Source organism: Oncorhynchus mykiss, chromosome 16 (assembly GCF_057628025.1).
Source record: "Oncorhynchus mykiss isolate SJ-2025 chromosome 16, ASM5762802v1, whole genome shotgun sequence".
Lineage (NCBI taxonomy): Eukaryota > Metazoa > Chordata > Actinopteri > Salmoniformes > Salmonidae > Oncorhynchus > Oncorhynchus mykiss.
In genome coordinates this window covers 35,234,727-35,260,001 of record NC_143037.1, presented here as the reverse complement: position 1 = coordinate 35,260,001, position 25,275 = coordinate 35,234,727, and the positions used below count along the sequence as shown (strand labels likewise).

At 41.5% G+C, this 25,275-nt stretch overlaps 4 protein-coding genes across 4 annotated transcripts; all 4 read right to left on the bottom strand.

Moving 5' to 3' along the window:
* Window positions 1-5,111: 5,111 nt before the first annotated feature.
* On the bottom strand, window positions 5,112-6,715 carry anp (atrial natriuretic peptide). The gene is given in 2 exon segments (NM_001124211.1): window positions 5,112-6,186; window positions 6,588-6,715. Coding segments are annotated over 2 exon segments (441 nt in total). The 5' UTR covers window positions 6,702-6,715; the 3' UTR covers window positions 5,112-5,859.
* A 3,029-nt stretch (window positions 6,716-9,744) lies between these two features.
* Window positions 9,745-10,758, bottom strand: nppb (B-type natriuretic peptide). The gene is made up of 3 exons (NM_001124226.1): window positions 10,563-10,758; window positions 10,122-10,416; window positions 9,745-9,938 (listed from the first exon to the last, which is right to left on the bottom strand). The coding sequence occupies exons 1-3, from the start codon at window positions 10,680-10,682 to the stop codon at window positions 9,922-9,924; spliced, it is 432 nt and encodes a 143-aa protein (NP_001117698.1). The 5' UTR covers window positions 10,683-10,758; the 3' UTR covers window positions 9,745-9,921.
* Window positions 10,759-12,412: 1,654 nt separating this feature from the next.
* Window positions 12,413-14,065, bottom strand: vnp (ventricular natriuretic peptide). The gene is made up of 3 exons (NM_001124212.2): window positions 13,894-14,065; window positions 13,360-13,669; window positions 12,413-12,832 (listed from the first exon to the last, which is right to left on the bottom strand). The coding sequence occupies exons 1-3, from the start codon at window positions 14,002-14,004 to the stop codon at window positions 12,804-12,806; spliced, it is 450 nt and encodes a 149-aa protein (NP_001117684.1). The 5' UTR covers window positions 14,005-14,065; the 3' UTR covers window positions 12,413-12,803.
* Window positions 14,066-18,524: 4,459 nt separating this feature from the next.
* nppal (natriuretic peptide A-like) lies at window positions 18,525-19,856 on the bottom strand. The gene is made up of 3 exons (XM_021564418.3): window positions 19,504-19,856; window positions 19,032-19,344; window positions 18,525-18,867 (listed from the first exon to the last, which is right to left on the bottom strand). The coding sequence occupies exons 1-2, from the start codon at window positions 19,726-19,728 to the stop codon at window positions 19,039-19,041; spliced, it is 531 nt and encodes a 176-aa protein (XP_021420093.2). The 5' UTR covers window positions 19,729-19,856; the 3' UTR covers window positions 18,525-18,867; window positions 19,032-19,038.
* Between the last annotated feature and the right edge of the window lie 5,419 nt (window positions 19,857-25,275).

Here is a 25,275-nt window from a genome sequence, read left to right as displayed (position 1 = left end):
CAGTTAACTACACACAGGGCCTGAGTTCGAGGCTGGGGCCGACAGATAAACAAAATAAACTAAATGGAGTACCATGATTAATGAACAGTCCAGCAGGCATCAGTTGTGTAGCCAAGTGATCATAGGGTCCAGTGAACAGCAATAAATGAAACAGTGAAGCCGCTAGGTAGTCGTTTCTACGCTAGCAAGCGACAGAAACAGAGTTCATAAAGTTAGCAGGCCGGGGCTAGCAGAAGCGTTTTCACCGACGTCCGGCAAAGGCCGGTTGAAGGCACATCGGACAGAATTACGTCGGCAGACCAGTCGTGATGGATCGGTGGGGCTCCGTGTCGACAAAGGGTCCAGGCCAATTGGCAAAAGAGTTATTGTAGCTGGAGTAGTTTTGTTAGCCTTAAGCCAGGCGCATCTCCCAGCTAGTAAACTGGTGCTAGCTTTGGGACAAGGGCGTTAGCCACTCGGTAGCAGCTAGCTAGCTGCGATGATCTGATGCTAAGGTCCTGAGCCTTAGCCATTTATTGCTGTTCACTGGATTACGGCAGGAATCCGGTGATGTAGTGGATTATAGTTGTGTTAGGGAAGAGTCGGGGAGGCATCAGCTGTGTAGCCAAGTGATCATAGGGTCCACTGAGCACGCCGAGGGATGGGCCTGGTTCAAGGCTAGCTTCGGGGCTGGGCCACTCGGTAGCAGCTAGCTAGCTGTGATGATGAGGAGTAATGGTCCAGGGTTTACGGCAGGAATCCGGTTTTGTAGTGGAGAAAAGCAGTCCGGTATGCTCAGGGTTGATATCGCTAAAAGCGGTTGGTGTCTGAGCTAAAGGTAAAGGAGTGGCTAACAATGACTAAATAGCTAGTAGCTAATTAGCTGGTTAGCTTCTGATGGCTAGCTTCTGATGGAGGTTCTAGCTATAAGGTCTAAAAATAGCAGATCTGTATCACATTGGGTGAGGCGGGTTGCCGGAAGGTATATTTAATTTATAAATGGAAAAAGAGATTTTAGTATATTGAAATTTTTTATTTTTAAAGATGGATTTTTTTAATATTTTTTTTACACGGGACAACGACAAACCACATCTGCAGGCAATCTCAACGCTGTGCGTTACAGGGAAGACATCCTCCTCCCTCATGTGGTACCCTTCCTGCAGGCTCATCCTGACATGACACCCTCCACCATGACAATGCCACCATCCATTCTACTCGTTCTGTGCGTGATTTCCTGCAAGATATGAATGTCAGTGTTCTGCCATGGCCAGTGAAGAGCCTGGATCTCAATCCCATTGAGCACATATGGGACCTGTTGGATCGGAGGGTGAGGCCTAGGGTCATTTCCCCTAGGAATGTCCGGGAACTTGCAGGTACTTTGGTGGAAGAACTGGCAAATATTCAGTCCATGAGGAGGAGATGCACTGCAGTACTTAATTCAGCTGGTGGCCACACCAGATACTGACTGTTACTTTTGATTTTGACCCCCCCCTCCCCTCCCCTCCCTTGTTCAGGGACACATTATTCCATTTCTGTTAGCCCCTGAACAGCACCCAATGGCTACAGTGCCTTGCGAAAGTATTCGGCCCCCTTGAACTTTGCGACCTTTTGCCACATTTCAGGCTTCAAACATAAAGATATAAAACTGTATTTTTTTTGTGAAGAATCAACAACAAGCGGGACACAATCATGAAGTGGAACGACATTTATTGGATATTTCAAACTTTTTTAACAAATCAAAAACGGAAAAATTGGGCGTGCAAAATTATTCAGCCCCCTTAAGTTAATACTTTGTAGCGCCACCTTTTTGCTGTGATTACAGCTGTAAGTCGCTTGGGGTATGTCTCTATCAGTTTTGCACATCGAGATAATTTTTTCCCATTCCTCCTTGCAAAACAGCTCGAGCTCTGAGGTTGGATGGAGAGCATTTGTGAACAGCAGTTTTCAGTTCGTTCCACAGATTCTCGATTGGATTCAGGTCTGGACTTTGACTTGGCCATTCTGACACCAGGATATGTTTATTTTTGAACCATTCCATTGTAGATTTTGCTTTATGTTTTGGATCATTGTCTTGTTGGAAGACAAATCTCTGTCCCAGTCTCAGGTCTTTTGCAGACTCCATCAGGTTTTCTTCCAGAATGGTCCTGTATTTGGCTCCATCCATCTTCCCATCAATTTTAACCATCTTCCCTGTCCCTGCTGAAGAAAAGCAGGCCCAAACCATGATGCTGCCACCACCATGTTTGACAGTGGGGATGGTGTGTTCAGCTGTGTTGCTTTTACGCCAAACATAACGTTTTGCATTGTTGCCAAAAAGTTCAATTTTGGTTTCATCTGACCAGAGCACCTTCTTCCACATGTTTGGTGTGTCTCCCAGGTGGCTTGTGGCAAACTTCAAACTACACTTTTTATGGATATCTTTAAGAAATGGCTTTCTTCTTGCCACTCTTCCATAAAGGCCAGATTTATGCAATATACTGTTGTCCTATGGACAGAGTCTCCCACCTCAGCTGTAGATCTCTGCAGTTCATCCAGAGTGATCATGGGCCTCTTGGCTGCATCTCTGATCAGTCTTCTCCTTGTATGAGCTGAAAGTTTAGAGGGACGGCCAGGTCTTGGTAGATTTGCAGTGGTCTGATACTCCTTCCATTTCAATATTATCACTTGCACAGTGCTCCTTGGGATGTTTAAAGCTTGGGAAATCTTTTTGTATCCAAATCCGGCTTTAAACTTCTTCACAACAGTATCTCGGACCAGCCTGGTGTGTTCCTTGTTCTTCATGATGCTCTCTGCGCTTTTAACGGACCTCTGAGACTATCACAGTGCAGGTGCATTTATACGGAGACTTGATTACACACAGGTGGATTGTATTTATCATCATTAGTAATTTAGGTCAACATTGGATCATTCAGAGATCCTCACTGAACTTCTGGAGAGAGTTTGCTGCACTGAAAGTAAAGGGGCTCAATAATTTTGCACGCCCAATTTTTCAGTTTTTGTTTTGTTAAAAAAGTTTGAAATATCCAATAAATGTTGTTCCACTTCATGATTGTGTCCCACTTGTTGTTGATTCTTCACAAAAAAATACAGTTTTATATCTTTATGTTTGAAGCATGAAATGTGGCAAAAGGTCGCAAAGTTCAAGGGGGCCGAATACTTTCGCAAGGCACTGTATCCCAAAAATATGGGGGATTGCAAATTATGCAGACAATTACATTGATGGTGTAAGGAAGTGCTATTTCTTATGCAGGTGACCAGCCTACTGCTATTACATTGCTATAACTGAGACAACGTATTTTCACAGTAAAACATGTTAGGTCCCATACAGGATAGCTCCCACACCCACACACACAGCACACACTACACACCCTAACTGCCGAGGACACACAGATAAGACATACACCCACACATTGGGAGGAAGAGACAGCCTTGACTTGCAGAAACCAGCGCACACACCTAATCTCCTTTCTAGCCGAACATTGTGTGACTGAGGACAGCGCACACACCTAATCTCCTTTTTAGCTGAACATTGTGTGACAAAGAACAAGACTCAGAGGGATGACGGACGGCCCAACAGGGCCAATCCAAGAAGACTACACCTCAGCCTGAACCAACCCGAAGACCCGATCTTCTAGAATCAACCTACTTTCTGTTCTGTATATGAGACATGTGCACTCTGTTATCTGCGCTTCTTTTCTGCTGGTTCCTTAAGAACCGAATGAAATGGCCCGTATACGTTGTACCAGATATCTTTACTCATAATTAAACTGTCACTTGTCATACAATAGACCACCTTGTCTGAATCGATCCTTGACCGGCTCACCCTCCTACATATCCCATTATTAACAATGGAAGCAACAATCTATCCGCAATATTAAAGCTGATCCACCCCTTAAAATAATAATAATTCATACATTGTTGTGCCCATGAGATGATGGAAGTTCAATATGTAGCTAGATGTAGAAGGCTAATGTTAACTAGCTAACGTTGCTCATGAATGAAAGTTAGGCTAGCAAGCAAGCATTTTAGCCAGGTGGCCAAGGACAACAAAAAATAAAAGCGTGCACTGTATGACAGAGTGATAGACCGTTTCGTCAGCATGAAAGAGAGAATGGCGGCATCGGCGTTTCTCTACAAGTAGGGTGAGTCAAACATGTTTCTACTTACACGAACGTACACACACACACTGGTAATTTCCCCCCAGTGATTATACCCAAGCATCGCTACTGCATCGCACCTAAAAAGCCCATATGCCACTGGTTGAGAAAAATGGTCAGAATTATGAGGTTGTTGGAGGTGCGCCTTGGTCAGTTTAGTTCAGAAAATGCTGCCTTTGTAAATCCTTCCTAATGAGGGGGCTGGCGTCTTGTCTTGTGTAGAAATTCTGCTACCGTTACTTCGTACCACAATGCTGCTCGCGACAAACTGAGCATTCATTTTCCAGAATCAATGTTCATTGGTACTCTTGTTTTAGCAGCGTCTGCACTGCGCGAAATTTGAGTAGTTGATACATAAAAAGGGTATTGGGAGAAATGTTAACTTACCCTCTATTATTCTTCTGTTTTCTTGCGTACAGACAATTGGAATATCTCGCAAAACCATAACTTCAAATTAATTCGATATATCGGCCAGCCATAATTTAGGGAGTTGTTCCGTAGTTGGCCCTCCATAAATCGGAGAATTTTGCATTTTTGAAACACCTGAAAGGGCGTTTCCCTGCAATCTAGAGCTATAATCATTATGCCTAATTCTATGTAAAAAATTTAAAAAAATTCTGCATAAGGTTATCTATTAAGCATATCTCATTACCTGTTCTATTTTCATTTATTCTTTAGAAATGTTATGCCTCAGGAGTTTAGTACAACACCCACACTGGTATATATTATCATATCCTAATAATTAAACTTAATAATCAACTTTTGTATTTTCTAAAGTCTAGGAACCTTAGCAGACATGCCAGCTAAGATAGTTAGATAAGCTACTCTAACTTGATTGATAGCCTGAAATGGCTTGGTAGCTAGCTATGAGAATGGGAACGTATCTAGCTGGCAAGCTAAAGCCAACTTCATAACATTGATAGGTATCTAGTATTATAGAGAAACAACAACAATTATTATTATGTTTTTATTCGTCAAGAAATAATCAATTGGCTACATACATAGCTTGATCAAATTAATTTACAAAACATACCTCCTGCTAGTCTTGCACATCACCAACGCTGTGTGTCACTACACCCTCTCTCCTCCTCCACTGACAATACTGTCGGCATGCATTAGAGGGGTGGGTACCCTTTGACTGGCCCAGTCAATGTGCATCTGATTTCAATTGTTAAAGGTCAAATCATTTCTGGGTAACAATTAAGTACCTTACAGTGATTGTTTGTTTTAAATTAAAATGGTAGAAAAGAAACAAAAATAGCCTCTTAGAAAATATACATTTCTCAAGCAATAATTTTGTTGGGACTGTCTGGGAGTGGTCTCAGTGGGGAGGCGAAATCTGAAAATGTGCTGTTATTGGCAAAGATATTCGGAACGCTCTCATTGGTATATTAACCAATTTACCGCATGTGGCATTACCATGGAAGGCTAAAACTCCATCCCACCAAAACAGGCTGAAATTTCAGGCAGTCTTTTCAAACAGCTCTTACACTAAAGGGGCATTATCATAATTTTCACAATTTCAGAGTATTATTCCAACCTCAGTGAGAAAAAAAAAATATATATATAAAGCCCTGGAAAATAAAATGTTTGACTGCACTGGGTCTGTAAGTTGTTTTAGTTGATTATAAATTGACATCTTAAGGGGGGGGGGGGGGGTCTCATCTTTTCAAGTTAAAACACCTACATGTGTTTTTCTGTGTACTGTATATACATCAACTGACTAGCTACGTCTTTTAGGACTGCAGCCTAAACCGCTCGAGGTCCCGATGCGGTCCATCCTAGCTCCGAAGCACCCAGACACAGCTTTACTCCTGGTGGCCATGAGCAGGTCCTGCAGCCGGCTCCTTTGACTCTGGGCCCTGCTGTAGCTCTCGTCTGCAGCTAGCTCCCGGACGTCTGAGAGCCTCTGTGGGGCCTCTGGGGACCTGTCCCACTCTGGGCTAGCCTTACTGTGTTCAGGCTCTGGGTTGGGGCCCTCGTAGTCCACTACAGTGTCATCTGCTGTGGCCACTGCAGCCAAGGTCTCCTCGAATCGCTCCAGTAGATTCTGTAGAACAGGGAATTTATGAGGACATGTCATGATGTTTCATTACTTGATTTAGTTACAGTATCCTGGGCACTGTTAGAGCCATCTATCACAGACAATCCATTTCCTTAATCCATTGACATAAAGGCAGTTTAAAAAAAACCTATAATTTTTAACTTCAAATACAAAAAAACATTCCAATATAACTCTAGATACTGTACACAAAATACAGTTTTGAAAAGCGCATATTAGGTCAGACTTTTTCTTTCTGACTAGCTGTTATTACATCACAAAAGTTGCCAAACACCTCGGGGGCCACCATCCATCAATTGAATCCAACACAACTTTATTATAAAGTCTCCCAGGGACAATAAATCAATGTACCCTACCTACATCAACTGAGATGACTAGTAACTACCTACCTTCAATTGGGCCAAGTCGCTCTCAGGGTATGGTCTGCCCAACACATGGGCCGCCACCAGCGTCTGTTGACAAAGCAGGAGCAGAAGTCCCCATGAGACGGCAGTCCTCACCATGCTTGATTCCATTTAGGCTGTGGTTTGTTAGTGCTAAGGCAAGTTGTTAGCCAGGCCTTCTCTTAAATAGACAAAACACACACGCTCGCACACACATACAGAGGAGACGGTCTGGTGTCAGTGGCTCATCATTTTGTGGATTGTCTGAAGTGCATTCCGACACCTCTGTCTGATAAGGCTGCTAGTAAAATGTAATTTTAAGTGGTGGCTGGGTGATGGCTGATATGTGTGTGTGTGTTGATACTCATGGTAGGTCTTTGGGGCCTGAGCTCAGACATGGCGTGCTTTGCCGGGAATGCATCCGCCACACAAATAATTGGAATTGCTCTCGCTCCAAACTCTGACTATACCACAGTGGGTTAAAAGCATGTTCTGCTGCTCTATATATAGAAGGCAAAAAAACGGTTTATGAATGGAACCTCTTTCCAGGTTAGAATAGTATACTGTTTTAGGCTTTAGTACATTTGTATTGCATCATACTGGCCGACTTGTCAAAAAGAATGTACATAGAGACATCATAAGACATAATGACAATGCAAACATGCACTATAAATAGGTACATGTTAGGTATAGTCATAGAAAGCCTGTAAGTACCATCTCATTGAACGTTCTATAACCTTTAGCTATATGGTGTACAATCCACAACTTCAAATTAAACGGAGGAAACACTGACGATGGCTTAGTTAAGAATGGTTCGAGCATCCTTAAAAAAAAGTTACATCTCTTCATTTGAGTGTGTGGACCCCCTTCATGGAGTATTCATCTCGCATGGTCCAAAAGAGAGAGGCCATAATGACTTTATTCACCTTGAGTGGTGGCATTTGAGTCACTCATCAATACGCTACTTGTGAATAACTCATGTTATGACAACGGTTTCCATCCCCTCCTATCAGTATTAACGTAAAGCATTTGAATTATCTGTTAAGGTGACGTTTGTTGGACATTGGCTGATATATGGATGACAATCTTGGGTGCTCCGTTTTTAAAATGTATTTAACCTTTATTAAACTAGGCAAGTCAGTTAAGAACAAATTCTCATTTACAATGACGGCCTAAGAACAGTGGGTTAACTGCCTTGTTCAGGGGCAGAACGACAGATTTGTACCTTGTCAGCTCGGTTTCAATCTAGCATCCTTTCGGTTACTGGCCAAACACTAACCACTAGGCTGCCTGCCACCCCATATAAGACTCCATATAAGAAGGCAAGACCTTATCTCATGTCCTATCCAAATCGATAACCCTCATGACTCATAAAGTGATTTGAATTTTTGGCATTACTGTGAAGATACGTCATTCGTTCCTAAAACGTAACGCTGCCTTATCACTGGACAGCATACAGTAACTAAGCCCGGGTCAGGTTATCAGTAATGATGACCCACACCACTTGGTACAATGTTGAGATAAAGTGTGCATTTCCGGAAGGTCTGAACTGGGCAGAGTCCAGGAATGGTCGACAGTGTGAATCATATAATAATTGAACCATATAAAGCTATATGTCTAAAATGCACTATATATACAAATGTACAGTACCAGTCAAAAGTTTGGACACCTACTCATTCAAGGTTTTTATTTTATTTTTCTAAAATACCCCATTGAACACCTTTGGGGTGAATTGGACATCAAAACTACCTCTGGGTCTTCCTTTCCTGTGGCGGCCCTCATGAGAGCCAAATTCATCATAGAGCTTGATGGTTTTTGCGACTGCACTTTAAACATTTTTATTTTACCCTTATTTCACCAGGTAAGTTACCTTGTCACAACTCAACTGATTGGCTTTAAGCCAAGACAATTTCCTTAAGAAGGAAAGAAATTCCACAAATTAACGTTTAGCAAGACACACCTGTTAATTGAAATGCATTCCAGGTGACTATCTCATGAAGCTGGTTGAGAGAATGCCAAGAGTGTGCAAAGCTGTCATCAAGGCAAAGGGTGGCAACTTTGAAGAATTTCAAATATAAAATATATTTTGATTTAACACCTTTTTTTGGGTTACTACGTGATTCCATATGTGTTATTTCAAGGGTTTTGATCTCTTCACTATTATTCTACAATGTAGAAAATAGTAAAAATAAAGAAACCTTTGAATGAGTAGGTGTCCAAACTTTTGACTGGTACTGTATGTGGACACCCCTTCAAATTAGTGGATTTGGCTATTTCAGCCACACTCGTTGCTGACAGGTGTATAAAATTGAGCACACAGCCATGCAATCTCCATAGACAAACATCGGCAGTATAATGGCATTACTGAAGAGCTCAGTGAATTTCAATGTGGCACCGTCATAGGATTCAAACTTTCCAACAAATCAGTTTGTAACATTTCTGCCCTACCAGAGCTGCCCTGGTCAACTGTAAGTGCTGTTATTGCGAATTGGAAACGTCTAGGAGCAACAACGGCTCAGCCACGAAGTGGTAGACTCCACAAGCTTACAGAATGGGACTGCTGAGTGCTGAAGCGCGTATCGTTTAAAAATCACCTGTCCTCGTTAGCATCACTCAATACCGAGTTCCAAACTGCCTCTGGAAGCAACGTCCGCACATGATTTTGGAATAAGATGTTCAATGAGCAGGTGTCTACATACTTTTAGTCATGTAGTGTACGCCTGGACTGTTTCGCAGAATGGTAGCCTATTCGGAACATTCTCTCTCCTTAGTGCTGAAATAACAGTAGCTTTGAGGTTTATTCCTTGTGATTTTACTTTGCGCCAAGTAGTTTTTCTTTGCTTCTCTCGTAATTTATTGTTCTGTGAGGGTTTATTGTTTTGTGAGGGTCACTCTGTAGCCTAAGGGTCCGTTGTGAGTTAGTTAGTATGCTATGGTTATGTCATCCCAATTCATACATGCACCTGACTCAATTTGGCGTATGATAGATCTATGAACGCAACCCCAAGGTTTAGGCAAACTTCACATCTTGTTATTTTCCTCATTGAATATTCAGCCTGAGCTTATAATGACTAAGGCATTCTGTAATTTGCAATAATTTATTTTTCTTAATGGATGGCAATAAACCAGTCAAAACAATAACCAGTCAAAACAATGTTTTATGCGCAGTTGTAAACATTTATTGTACACCATGACGCCATCTTAAATCAGTTCAAATAAATATATTGTCAATAAACAAAGTTCAATAAATATAATCAAATAAATAGGTAGACCATAGCCTATAAAAAAGAATACCATTTGGTAAGTAATGACGTTGCTGTTCCAGGTTATGTGTAAGACTTCATCTTGTCTTTGCATCTGAAAATAGACAAAACAAGATATTAACCAACATAAGTTTGTTTCTCAACATTAGAACTCTCACAATGGATATCAGACAACTTATCCGCACTGTTTTAGAGTGAACTACTTTGACACTATTTGGTTAAGAGACTGTATCTGATGCACAGTAGCCTATACCATCTCAACCTGAACCAAACTCACTGTATTTGCCAACCGTGGTGCATCCAAGAGAGCTCATTGAGCCGATTCGGTCCATCCTTCGCCCGAAGCAGCCCGAGTATCTCTTTGATCTTGAGTCGTTTCGGACAGTTTTCAGGTCCCGAGCTGACAGGAAGTCTCTTGTGGTGGCTTTGTCCGGTCTTGTTTGTGGTTGCTCTCTCTCATCCTCTGCAACCATTGCCATGGCTTCAGGAGTGACATCATCCGACTTTTCTGTGGAGACTCGCTCAACCTCACTCAGCTCAGGAAAGGACTTTTGAAGTCGGTGGAGAAGTACCTGCAATGTCAAAAACAAGTTTGAACAAACAGTTTTAATGATACTCTTGGGCTTCAACGTCTAGGGATTATAAACTACTTCATATGTCTGGAACAAGACCTCCCTCAAAGGTAAATATGAGGCTGTATAGCCTAAAAGGGACTCACATTTAAGACCTCCATGTCATCATTGGTCAGTAACCCGTTGTAGACAGGATACGCGCTGCTCAGCGGCAGATTTAAGAACAGGAGAACAAGGCCAAAAAGAGGACTGTTGGAGAGCTGCATTGTTCTCTTTCTTCTTCAGTGAAGTTGAAGTTGTGTGTAAAAGCTTATTTTCCTTGCAATTCAAATGTCGTTGTTTCTACACACCTACGCCAGGGTATTTTATATCTAGTCTGACCCGCACAGTTATGCAAAGAATTGGTGTTGCATGCCGACACCTGATTGTGATAACACTAGCTGTCGGAAATGACTCCTTTTAAAGCTTTGTCTTCCTAGATAAATGGGGCATACCCATGACCTAGTCAGTTCAATCCTTTGTTTGGAAACATACGTTCATAGATTGGCTTGCATATTGTAAGAGATTTTTCACATTGAGTAGCCTACTGAAAGTCATAGGCTAAGCCTTGCCAACGGTGGGCCGCTGTCTAGCATTGAGGACGACCTTGTGCCTTGTTTAATCTAAAAAGTGTCTAAAAGTGTCTATATTAATTATTAAGTAATTATCAAGTTCTCACTTAACCACGTCCCACTGAGCACAAACTGGTTGAGTCAATTTAATTTGTCAATGTATCGTGACAATATCAGATTTTAAACGTAATCCACTATTAGAAACAAAAACAATAGGCTGGGCAACACCTACTGGAGAATTGGTCTATCTTCACCTACTCTTTGGTCTCCCATCTACGGTTTTAACCAAGCCCAGCCCACTTGGGTAGGACATGTATCACTGACTTACCAATGTGCTATCTTGAGAATGATTGTTGAGAGACATCCTCTTAAAAATGAAATAGAGTCACTGTTGCTGTCAAAGTCATTCCAAAGGGTAGGCTTATTAACAGAGCAAGTGAAACATGACCAAAATGTATCAATCATCAATGATACTATTTAGGCCTAAAATAGCATTTGCAAAGTCATCAACATCAATTGTTTGAATTAAATCCAGAATTCAAGACAGTACAATAGGCCTAGGAATTCAACCTCTGTTTGATTTTCAAATGTAATGATGTTTAGTGATAATGAATTGTGTTTGGTTGTTGATGCATCCAAATATCAACATTTGAAGGAGATGTATCTTCTGTTTGGATAGTTCCATCTGTGCCACAGACTTAGCCTGGCTTTTATTCCAGTTAGACTACAAATAAAACAATGTATATGTTGGATTCACATCACCATCTCAACCTGTGTGTGTGTGTGTGTGTGTGTCTAAGGTGGGGTGTGTGTGTTTGTCTAAGGTGGGGTGTGTGCTGGGCCCTGGGGTAATGCTCTCTCTACAGACCTGCCATATAGATTTTAATGTTGCCAGTTTGATTTTTTTTTTTAAATTGTGCAATATCGATGTGGAATATAGGCTACTGCATCTGCCACATTCTTGTTCCTGAACTTACATTGACTTTTGTAGAGTGTCAATGTAAGTTGTAGAGTGTTGTTTTTTATAATAAACAACTAGAGTCTTTCCAATGTTCTGTTCAAATGTCAAAAGTTGAGTTTATGATGAGAACAAATTCATTAACGGTGTCATATTACTTGTCTACAAGAATGCTAAATACTGTTGATAATTCGTTTTCTTATAATAATCCTCATATTATTTGGACCTAATGTGCTGGCATTGCAGAGCTGGCTTAGTCCATAAACTATTTGAATTGCAATAGTTCATTGTCAGTATGACTTGAATTTCTCTCATTGTCTTTCTCTCTGTGCAACAACTAGCCTAATGTGACAACTGGTAGGCTATAATGTCTTGAATTCATAATAAATATATGTTGATGACAAGAAAACAAAGTATTCTATTCTAATAGTTTATTATAAATAATACCATGTCCAAACATCATCAAACATATACATTGATTTTATACACACAAGTGAACAAAACTGTACAGGCGTCCAACATAACAAATGCATTATATCGGCTATTTCTGGAGTGCAATTAGCAATCATATATTCCTTTTTCATAGTAGAAATCAAATGTGCATATGTCTAATTCTCACTGACCAAGCCAACACTGAAATTAAGATATTTAATTTTGTATGTTTTAATATCAAAATGATTTAATATACGTTAGTTTATCAAATAAATATATTATTTGACAGAAAAAAATGAATTCTCCATAATAGGATGGAGATTTCCACAGAGGTCAGACATGACGCAGTTTCGTGATGTCCATGAATGGGTAGCCTCCATTATTCTTCAGTTCCCAAATATTCTCTTCTTGTTACCTGCAAATACAAATGAAAATAATTTAATGATCACTGTTTAATTCATTTTTTTAGTGGTTATATCATTAGCCAAACATCACCAAGCATACGTTCAAGTCATATAGCCTTAAAATGTAATATAAAGGACTTAATATTGATGCGTGTGTGATCTTGTAACAACCTTTATATTTTATTAAACAATAGGCAGAGCAATGCGTAAAATCTATTCTGTGCGCGTAAAACCAATACATTGTATGTATACATTTTAGCTGCAAATTAGGCCCTATGTGCTTCTCCACACAAAGGCTGTGTTCAGACAGGCAGCCCAATTCTGATCTTTTTTTTTTTTTAACTAATTGGCCTTTTGGGTTGAATCAGATCAGTGCTGAAAAAGATCTGATGTGAAAAGGTCTGATGTTATTGGTCAAAATACCAATTACTGGAAACAAGATTAGGGCTGACTGTCTAAATCGTAGCCTACTACATTCTTGAGCAGATATGTATTTTTTTAAGGCATTCCACTCAAGTTATTGCAGTAAAAGATGTACCAGTCTTGACATTATTGCACCCCAGTCCGCTCCACGAGCCGATTCTCTCAATCCGATTACCGAAACAGCTGTTGAACGATTTGGCCGTTTTTGTCAAACCGATGAGATCTTTCAGGCGTGACACCACAGGGCTTTCAGGGGCAATTCTGTTGGGTGCGTTCATGGTCATTCTCTCTTCCTGCCCCCGGATTGCCGTGGGCGAGTAGTCAATGTCCTCCATCTCAGCTGTGTCCACATCCTCAGACTCGGATGGATAAGCGTAATTTTCCTCGTTAACGGTCAACTTGTCCTCGAGCCGCTGGATCAGATCCTATAAGTGAACAAATGGCATGTATTAATGTCACACGGTCATAACACATTACTTTGAAAGGTGATTATAATAGAATTTATAGATGCTATAGAATATATGCTCTATGTCACCTAGTTAAAAGTTGTTATAAGTCTACAGAAATTAAACAATTCTAAGAACTCAAATGTACTTGATTTTCTATGTTATGTTTCTGAGCTGGTTCTTACTGTAGTAGGGTGTCTTACCTTCAGATTTTCCAACTCTTGAACATTCCGACTGGCATATGGAGTTCCACAGCTCACACTCAGTGTCGTTATTAATACGATATATCCAAGGAAAATATGCAATTTCGCCATTCCAATAACGAACCCCCCACTGTCTTTTTGAGGCGTCTCAGATATCCCTTTCAGTGTTTTAATGACGGGATGACCAGGTCGCCTTTTTATATAGAGCACTGTGGTTTGGACAGTAGGCCTACTTATGAAGGACTGCATGTTATGACAGAATTCAGCTTGACATTCCGTTGCCTTGACAGTAAGTGATAAGAGAGCCTGGTTGTGTGCGGCGCCCGGACCGACTTCCTTTTAAGATAAGATTTAGTTTGGACCATTATTTGGACTGGAGATGCTTATGCGCTCTAGAATCAATCATAGACTAAGTATTCGGTGTTGTGTTTTTGGGGGTGAGAGGAGGAAGAGGATGAGGGACGATGAAGAAGAGTAGGTGGAGGATGGTGAGAAGGAGGTTGCAATAGGCTTCTCATCGCTATATGGTATCGCTTGTTGAGTTTAAAGCTCTGATCGAGGAAATGTTGATGACCATTGTGATTGTTTTCTATGTATTGTGCTCTTTGTATGTACACAATGATTTTTAAGCCTTGAGACAATTGAGACATGGATTGCGTATGTGTGCCATTCAGAGGGTGAATGTGGTAGTAGGTACCAGGCGCAATTGTTTGTTTCGAGAACTGCAACGCTACTGGGTTTTTCATTCTCAGCAGTTTTCTGTGTGTATCAAGAATGGTCCACCACCCAAAGGACATCCAGCCAACTTCACATAACAGTGGGAAGCATTGAAGTCAACATGGGCCAGCATTCCTGTGCAACGCTTTTGACACCTTGTAGAGTCCACGCCTCTACGAATTGAGGCTGTTCTGAGGGCAAAAGGACAGGTGCACCTCAATATTAGGAAGGTATTCTTAATGTTGTGTAATGTACACTGTGTGTATATTTGGCACTAATAGTAGAATGATAGTGTTTCACAGTATTACTTATCTGACAGTGTGGTGATTGGCGGCATCTGTTGTCAAACTAGGAAAGCGGTTCTGACTTTGTGGCTGTGTTATCTAGTGGAACTCGTTCTGTCATTTCCTGATTTCTAAAATTCTACACTGTTCAATTTAAATTTATGTGAGATTACAAGCACTGAATAATCTAGGGCAGGTATTCCAAAACTGGGGTACGCGCAATGCCGCCAAAGAAAAATGTGATTCACATAGAAAACATTTTTAAAAATACAGTCCATTTATATTTTCCATTAACATTTGGGTGAGTTTTTTTCTCACCTGAGTAGCCTCGTTTCACTGGCAAAAATCAAATTAAACGTCTAGTGTTCAGCGAAATAACAACACAATGTCAAATACAGTTAGTCTAGTCAAATAATTAACATCCAATCACATTACTCTCTCATGGGATTTCCACTAATGTTGCCAAACGTAGCTGCTGCTCATTCCGTTTGCTCGAGAATGGATAAATGGTTAAAAAAGTAAGGCCCGTGTCCATAGAGACACATACCAGCTCTACTGGTAGTACTGCTTCTACCAGCAGTACTACACCTGCACCTGTCGAGGACACAAGTTGCTCTGCTTCCACGAGCACATCCAATGCTAGCATCAGTAATTCTACATTTGTTGTTAGCCCAGCTAGCATGGACACAGACAGTTGTGAATCTGATGCAGCCGAAGAGCTACTGCCCCCTTACCTGGGAAAGCACCGAATGACAGACAGGTACGTTTGACCAAAGAGGCGCAAATATGATGAGAGCGTTCACTTACACTACTGTTCAAAAGTTTGGGGTCACTTAGAAATGTCCTTGTTTTTGAAAGAAAAGCAAACATTTTTGTCCATTAAAATAACATCAAATTGATCAGAAATACAGTGTAGACATTGTTAATGTTGTAAATAACAATTGTAGCTGGAAAGGGCAGATTTTTTATGGAATATCTAAAAAGGCTACAGAGGCCCATTAACAGCAACCATCACTCCTGTGTTCCAATGGCACATTGTGTTAGCTAATACATGTTTATCATTTTAAAAGGCTAATTGATCATTAGAAAACCCTTTTGCAATTGTTAGCACAGCTGAAAACTGTTCGGTTTAAAGAAGCAATAAAACTGTCCATTAGACTAGTTGAGTATCTGGATCATCAACAGCATTCACCAGCAGCATTCACCAGCAGCATACCACCCTGCATACCACTGCTGGCTTGTTTCTGAAGCTGAGCAGGGTTGGTCCTGGTCAATCTCTGGATGGGAGACCAGATGCTGCTGGAAGTGGTGTTGGAGGGCCAGTAGGAGGCACTCTTTCCTCTGGTCTAAAAAATATCCCAATGCCCCAGGGCAGTGATTGGAGACACTAACCTGTGTAGGGTGCTGTCTTTTGGATGAGACGTAAAACGGGTGTAAAACGGGTGTCCTGAGGTCATTAAAGATCCCATGGCACTTATCGTAAGAGTAGGGGTGTTGACCCCGGTGTCCTGGCTAAATTCCCAATCTAGCCTTCAAACCATCACGGTCACCTAATAATCCCCAGTTTACAATTGGCTGGTTCATCCCCCTCCTCTCCCCAGGTTGTTGCTGTAAATGAGAACGTGTTCTCAGTCAACCTACCTGGTAAAACAACGAATAAAAAAAATATATGTATCTGCATTTGTTGGTTTGAATATAGGCTCAAAATAGCCAGAAATAAATAACTTTATTCTGAAACTCATCAGTCTATTTTTGTTCTGAGAAATGAAGACTATTCCATGAGAGAAATTGCCAAGAAACTGAATATCTCATACAACGCTGTGTACTAATCCCTTCACAGAACAGAGCAATCTGGCTCTAGCCAGAATAGAAAGAGGAGTGGGAGGCCCCGGTGCACAACTGAGCAAGATAACAAGTACATTAGAGTGTCTAGTTTGAGAAACAGACACTTCACAAGTCCTCAACTGGCAGCTTCATTAAATAGTACCCGCAAAACACCAGTCTCAACGTCAACAGTGAAGAGGCGACTCCGGGATGCTGGCATTCTAGGCAGAGTTGCAAAGAAAAAGCCATATCTCAGGCTGGCCAATAAAAAGAAAATATTAAGATTGGCAAAAAAGAACACAGACACTGGACAGAGGAACTCTGCCTATAAGGCCAGCATCCCGGTGTCGCAATTACGCAGGTACTTTCCTGAAACGGATGACACAAACAACTGGATTTGTTATCCCTTTCTTTCCCTGCCTCCAGTCCACTTATCGATATCTGAACAAGAGATTTTAATCAAAGTTGCAACAAGCAGTTCTTTGGAAATGGAATTTAATCAGAAGCCACTGACAGATTTCTCAGAGTATCTTGCCTTGGCAAATCGCGCTGTTAAGAACTTTGCAACCACGTACCTATGTGAGAGTGGATTCACGGCCCTCACTAGCATGAATACTAAATTCAGGCACAAACTGTGTGTGGAAAATGATTTAAGACTGAGACTCTCTCCAATACAACCCAACATTGCAGAGTTATGTGCATCCTTTCAAGCACACCCTTCTCATTAACCTGTGGTGAGTTATTCACAATTTCCGATGAACAAATAAAGTTTTATATGTAAGATGGATAAATAAAGAGCAAAAATATGGATTATTATTATATTATTATTTGTGCCCTGGTCCTATAAGAGCTCTATCTCACTTCCCACGAGCCGGGTTGTGACAAAAAGTATGTTCAAGAAATGTATCATATAGTGTGTGTGTGTGGCAGGCCAACAATGATGGAAACATTTTTTTGAGAGTGTGCTGACCCTGGTGCTAGAGGGGGTACGCAGCTGGAGGTTGAATGTTTGAAGGGGTACAGGACTATAAAAAGTTTGGGAACCACTGATGTAGGGAATTATTGTACCATCAAACTCATGTAAAATATATTTTCACCAACAAAAATATTGTTTTTATAGTTGTTTGAAGCTGATGGACCAAAACAAAAGTTACTTTCGGGTTTTGGTACACCAGCGTCAAACTACTTAAAACAGTTGTAAAAACTATATTTTTGTTTTATTGAAACTATTTGAATGGTACAATGAAACCCTACACGATGCTGTGCTTCTTTTCTCACATAAACTGGAATTAAGTGAACATTTCTGCAAGGAGGAAGTGAGCGATTTACACTAGATAACACAGCTACAAAGTCAGAACCGCTTTCCCAGTTTGACAACAGATGTGGCTCTCGCGGGAGAATTCAACGGTCAAATATCACAGCCAATCGCAACACTGGCGGGTAAGTAATACTGTCAAACGCTTTCATTCCACTATTAACGCCAGATATATTATGGACATTTTCTGAAATTACAATGGACATTTTCCCCAAAATCCTGTGTAACACCTTTAAATAAAAATGATATATGTTGGGAGTTATGATGAGGATGTTATAAAATGTATTTATTATTGCCAATAAGGTCATATTAGCTGTTCTGGTGTGGTGGATACTCTGTACTAGTTCTATATGACTATTAAGATAGGCGCATGCACGTGGATGCGGGCCGCTTTTTCGGCTATACCCCCCCATACACTCTCCTCACTGAAGTAAGTGAAGTGTCGAAGTCTCGGTATGCCAGACAAAGATTGTAAAAATGAGAGAGAAACGTATTATGCAAAATATTTATTTCACCGTGCAATCTACTGTCTCTTAGTATACATGTTTTTTTTCTCAAGAAAATAAATAGACCTAGATAAATAAATAGCCTACAACAATAATATATTATATCAAGAGCCAAATGTTTGATGTTCATTTGAAAATTAAAATTCGTCTGTACAGTTTTAAAATAAGAACAATTCAATGTGCCAAATGCAAACCACATATTTAAATAAATCTCATCACAAACGCCATTGTAAACTCTGTCAATACTTTCTGAGTTGAAGAGGTTCATCCTTGTCGAATAGTTCAAGTAAGGGTAGTTTCTTGGGCTCTGATCAACAGCCAGTAAAACCTGTAGAAACAACACAAAACATGGAACCCGTCTTGAGAAACAATATTGCATGTATTCATTTGATGGTTCAAACAAGTGAGATGTTAATATCAATTCAACACCAACATAGCCTACAATTTAAATGGAGAATCCATCGGTTGGATTGACGCAGTATATAACCGTACCTGTCCTTTAGCATCCAAGCCCGCTGAATGACCCAATTCTCTCTAGCCTGACGCCGAAGCAGCTTCTCATTCCACCCTTCTTGAACCGGCTCCACGGGTGCTTGGAGGTCTTCAGAATGTAATTGAGAAGACGCGCAATTGCATTCTCCTTTCCCGCCAGCGCGGAATTCCTTGCGTCTTCGGAGTCCCAAGGACGCACCACTCCCGCGGTGAAGGCTGCCTTCTCTGTATCCAATTCTTTCCCATCCACCTCCCTCTCCTCCGACACGTTATATGGTACATTTCTTTCCTCCTCCAGAAGCCGTATCACCCTCTAATTGAGAGAAAACATGGAATCATTAGTCGCAATGTCACTTGAAGCCACTTTAAACAGTCTTCCATCAACTACAATAAACATATCTATGGGAATTGGTGGAATAAGAACTGCCAAAATGTAATGATCGAAAGTTTTGCGCATGATGCACCAGTTTACCTGCAGGTTGGACACGGGGTTGGCTCCTACCAAGTTCAGAAGTACAAGCGCAGATAAACAGCCAAATGTGATATTTGAAATCATTTTCATGTGTAGTTCGTCTTCGCCCCTTTGCTCTGTAGGTAGACCAAATCGTTCCCCTTGCCTGTTCTCCTTTGGCAACAAGACGTCACCAGGTGCGCATTTATATCTGTGGCGTTTCGTTACGGAGGCCCAAGAAAACATTAACCGTGGTCCGTGACTAATCTAGAGAGGTGCGACAATGCCGTGGGGGTGTAATTCATTTAACTGGAAGCTTTACCTCAATTGACATAATAGGCTTAAAACTGTAACACTAAGAGGGCTCTACCCAATTACCCATATCTCCATACCAAGAGAGACAGAAAGGTGGCCATACTTCAAGCTAAACGCTTCAGGTGGACAGGTCTCAGGTTCATTTGAGATGATGCTGTTTTGTGATGCTGTCACAAGGAGGGACAGACAGACATACAGGCATGCAAGCAGGCAGGCAGACAGGCAGACAATATGAAGTCCCCATGCAGTGAAGTGGAGCAAACAAAGAATCAATTACAAACTCAAGATAAAATTGTTGGTAGTGTTATATGACCTTGAATAAAAAAGTTTACCTTCCCATATTATTCAATTAATTTCAAGTGAACTGGATGTCTGAGGAAACATCCATTATATATGAATGTTTGACAACTTATCACAGTGTCTTTTTTCAGTCTCTTTTGACCTTTAATAGAAAAGAAAAGTGATATCCAAGACCCGCTCAGAGACAATAGATTTGCGTATATAATATTTTCCTATTCGGCATTGAGAGTTCCCAAAACTCTATAAAAATTATTTTGATGAGTTTAGTCATCTCATCCACAGGATTGAATGGTTTACATCGTTGCACAAGTTGTTCTGACATACTTGTAATGAAGCATATCGATTGACACTAGTTACTGCTGGCTTGTTGCATCTATCTAACTCACTCTGGATCCCTGTCAATGAAGATGCAGTGATGATATCCTCCTCTTTTCTCTTATTTTTGTATTCTCTACTCTACTCTTTTTATCTCTTCTTTTCCTCTCCTCCTCACACCTGTACTCATTATAACCATAAATAGATACTCAGTAAGAGTTTTTGTTTCTCTCACTCTCTTTGTCACAAACATTCTTCTATTTATCCAACCAGTATCAATCAAGAAGTCATAAAAACATGTTTTTTTTTACATAAAATACTGTACCTTGAAACTATGAACATGTATTGAGATCGCCAGATGGCTCTCATATAGAGTACCACAGTATGAGTCATAATACCTGTAAAAAAAAGTCTGTTCTCCCTTCTACCCAACTTTCCCTCACAGTCTCTTCAGTTTCCCTTAAGTCCCGTTAGTTTGGCTGCTCAGCCCACCTAAATTATCCCTCACCCATCATAGCCCTGCCATTCCCAACCAATCAGAGTGCTTGGAAATGTGCATCTGGACACTGCACCTGCCCACTCAGGTCAGAGTGCTATTGTCGTCCGAAGGAAGAAGATGCATGTTTCTGAGGACTTTTTATTTGTATTTGTAATCAACAATTGCGGAAGAGAGGGTCCAGATTGTCTAGCCCAGCTGATCTGTAGGGATCCAGATTTGGCAGCTCTTTCAGAACATCAGCTGTGGAGAAGTGGGGTGGGGGGGGGGGTGGGGGGGGGGGTGGGGGGGGGGCTAGTACTCTTATTCTCCATGGACTTCACTGTGTCCTAAAACTTTTTGGAATTAGTGCTGCAGGATGCACATTTCTGCTTGAAAAAGCTAGCCTTTGCTTTCCTAACTGACTGTGTGTATTGGTTCCTGACTTCCCTGAAAAGTTGCATATAGCGGGGACTATTCGAAGCTAGTGTAGTACGCCACAATGTGTTTTGGTGCTGGTCAAGGGCAGTCAAGTCTGGAGTGAACCAAGGGATGTATCTGTTCTTAGTTCTACATTGTTTGCAAGGGACATGCTTATTTAAGATGGTGAGAAAAGCACTTTTAAAGAACAACCAGGAATCCTCTACTGACGGGATGAGGTCAATATCCTTCCAGGATACCCTGGCCAGGTCAATTAGAAAGCCTGTTCGCAGAAGTGTTTTAGGGCGTGTTAAGCATATCCCAGTTTAGGTCACCTAGCAGTATGAACTCTGATGATAGATGTGGGGCAATCAATTCACATATGGTGTCCAGATCACAGCTAGGAGCTGAGGGGGGTCTATAACAAGCGGCAACAGTGAGGGACTTATTTCTGGAGAGATGGATCTTTAAAAGTGGAAGCTCGAACTGTTTGGACGTAGACCTGGATAGTATATCTCTACAGTAGATTGCAATTCCGCCCCCTTTACAAGTTCTGTCTTGACCGGAAAATGTTGTAATTGGGGATGGAAATTTCAGAGTTTTTGGTGGCCTTCCTAAGCCAGAATTTAGACATGGCTAGCACATCAGGGTTGGTGGAGTGTGCTAAAGCAGTGAATAAAGCAAACTTAGGGAGGAGGCTTCTGATGTTAACATGCATGAACCCAAGGCTTTTACGGTTACAGAAGTCAACAAATGAGAGCCAGGGCCTGGGTTAACCTCTACATCACCCGAGGAACCGAAGAACCGAAGAGGAGTAGGGTGAGGGTACGGCTAAAGGCTATAAGAACTGGTTGTCTAGTGCGTTGGGAACAGAGAATAAAAGGGGCAGATTTCTGGGTATGGTAGCATAGATTCAGGGCATGGTGTACAGACAAGGGTAAGGTAGGGTGCGAGTACTGTGGGGGTAAACCTAGGCATTGAGTGATGATGAGAGAGGTTGCATCTCAGGACGCGCCAGTTAAGCTGGGTTCGGTCTACGCATGTGTGGGGGGTGGGACACAGGAGCTATCTGAGGCATGATGAGCAGGACTAGGGGCTACGTAGTAAAATAAAACAATGAGAGATGCCCTAAACAACAGTATACAAGGCATATTGACATTAGAGAAAGGCATAAGCAATCACAGGTGTTGATTGGGAGAGCTAAGACAACAACTGGTGAGATAACAACAGGTAAAATGATAGGACAACAACAACGGGTATATGGCGATGAATGGGCAGAGAGGGTCAGTTAGCTACACACAGGGCCTGAGTTTGTGGCTGGGGCAGACAGATAAACAAAATTAAGTACAGTGTTAATGGACAGTCCAGCAGGCATCGGCTGTGTAGCAGAGTGATCATAGCAGCAATAGATGAAACAAGGAACCGTTTGGTAGTCGATTACTACGTTGAGTGAGCGGGAGACACGGCGTTCACGGAGCTAGCATGCCGGAGCTAGCAGATGGATCCTCACCAAAGATCAACAACGCAGAGGCCGGTTGAGATCACACCGGCCGAGTTATGACAGCAGACCAACAGACCAGTTGTGATGGATCTCGGGGCTCCGTGTCGAGAAAGGGTCCAGGCCAATTGGCAAGAGAAATGTTGTTGTTGGTATACTTTATTTGCTAGCCGGGAGATGGGCCTAGCTCGAGGCTAACTGGTGCATGCTTCTGGACAAGGGCGTTAGCCACTTGGTAGCAACTAGCTAGCTGCGAAGATCTGGTGTAATGGTCCAGAGCTTGCGGCAGGAATCCGGTGATGTAGTGGAAAAAAGCAGTCCGATATGCTCAGGGCTGGTATCACGCTGTGCAGACTGGCAGGTATTATCCGGGCTATCCAGGCTAAAGCGGCAGGAGTCCGAGATAAGGGTGAAGACCACTAGCAGAGGCTAACAATGACTAAATAGCTAGTAGCTAATTAGCTGGATAGCTGCTGAAGGAGGTTCTAGTTATAAGGTAAAAAAAAAAAAAATGGCTGATCCGTACCACATTGGGTGAGGCGGGTAGCAGAAAGCTATATTTAATTTCGAAAATTGAAAAAAAGGGATTGAGATGTATACAAACCCCCCCAAAAAAGACAATATTTACATGGGACGAAAACAAAACACGTCTTACTGCTGCACCATCTTGGATTGTCGACAGTGAAATTGAATTTTTGTCCACCCAGTTTTATCATTGGAATGTGATACAAAATGAGGAAATGGGGGGTTCTTTATTTAGCCATCTTACATATACAATTGTGAATAACTCACCACAGGTGAGCTTAATGAGAAGGGTGTGTTTGAAAGGATGCATATAACTCTGCAATGTTGGGTTGTATTGGAGAGAGTCTCAGTCTTAAATAATTTTCCACACAGTCTGTGCCTGTATTTAGTTTTCATGCTAGTGAGGGCTGAGGATCCACTCTCACATAGGTACGTGGTTGCAAAGGGCATCAGTGTCTTAACAGTGTGATTTGCCAAGGCAGGAGCTTGTGATTAGGGACATGGACGTTACATTATGACTGTTGGTGAAGAAAATGTATAAAGGAAGACAATAAAAATAGAACAAAACCCAATTTTATTTTATAAGAGAGTTGTTATAATTTTGTTAAGAAAGACTTAGTAAAGACTGAAGCTACCGTCTCATCGTGGAGGTATTTGGCAGCCTTGAGGATAGCCTAGCATCGTGCGACACAGAGAGAGAATTGCTTGGGAAAGATTAACGAGTTCATGTTCCCATGGGATATTGGTTACTGCTAAAGAGTACTGTCTGCATTGATAGCTGTGCTTGCTGTGGATCTTGTGAGGAAACCTGCAAGGAACTGCTATACTTCGCCGTCATAACGCTCAGGAAGGAGACACGTTCCGTCTCCTAGAGAGGAACGTACTTTGGGGCGAAAAGTGCAAATCGATCCCAGAAGAAACGGCAAAGGACCTTGTGAAGATCCTGGAGGAAACAGTTGCAAAAGTATCTATAACCACAGTCAAACGAGTCCTATATAGACACAACTGAAAGGCCACTCAGCAAGGAAGAAGCCGCTGCTCCAAAACTCCAATAAAAAATACAGACTACGGTTTGCAACTGCACATGGGAACAAAGATTGTACAATTTGGAGAAACGTCCTCTGGTCTGATGAAACAAAAATAGAACTGTTTGGTCATAAAGACCATCATTATGTTTGGAGGAGTAAAGGGAATGCTTGCAAGCCGGAGAACACCATCCCAACCGTGAAGCACGGGGGTGGCAGCATCATGTTGTGGGGGTGGCAGCACCATGTTGTGGGGGTGCTTTACTGCAAGAGGGACTGGTGCACTTCACAAAATAGATGGCATCATGAGGCAGGGAAATTATGTGGATATATTGAGGCAACATCTCAAGACATCAGTAAGGGAGTTAAAGCTTGGTCGCAAATGGATCTTCCAAATGGACAATGACCCCAAGCATACTTCCAAAGTTGTGGCAAAATGGCTTAAGGACAACAAAGTCAAGGTATTAGAGTGGCCATCACAAAGCCCTGACCTCAATCCTATAAAAAAATTGTGGGCAGAACTGAAAAAGCATGTGCTAGCAAGGAGGCCTACAAATCTGAGTCAGTTACACCAGCCCTGTCAGGAGGAATTGGCCAACTTATTGTGGCAAGCTTGTGGAAGGCTACCCGAAAACAATTTTTCATTTAAAAAAATGTTTTATTTACCTTTATTTAACCAGGTAGGCAAGTTGAGAGCAAGTTCTCATTTACAATTGCGACCTGGCCAATATAAAGCAAAGCAGTTCGACACATACATGTAACGCTCAATGAGTGTATAGGTGTGGAGTCAGGCGCAGAGAGCAAAAGGATGCGGGAAAAACACGCTTTAATGTCCAGAATAAATCACAGGAACAAAATAGAAAACAATAATGTGAAAAAATAAAGGACAGCGAGAAACCCGAAATGCAAACACAAACCAC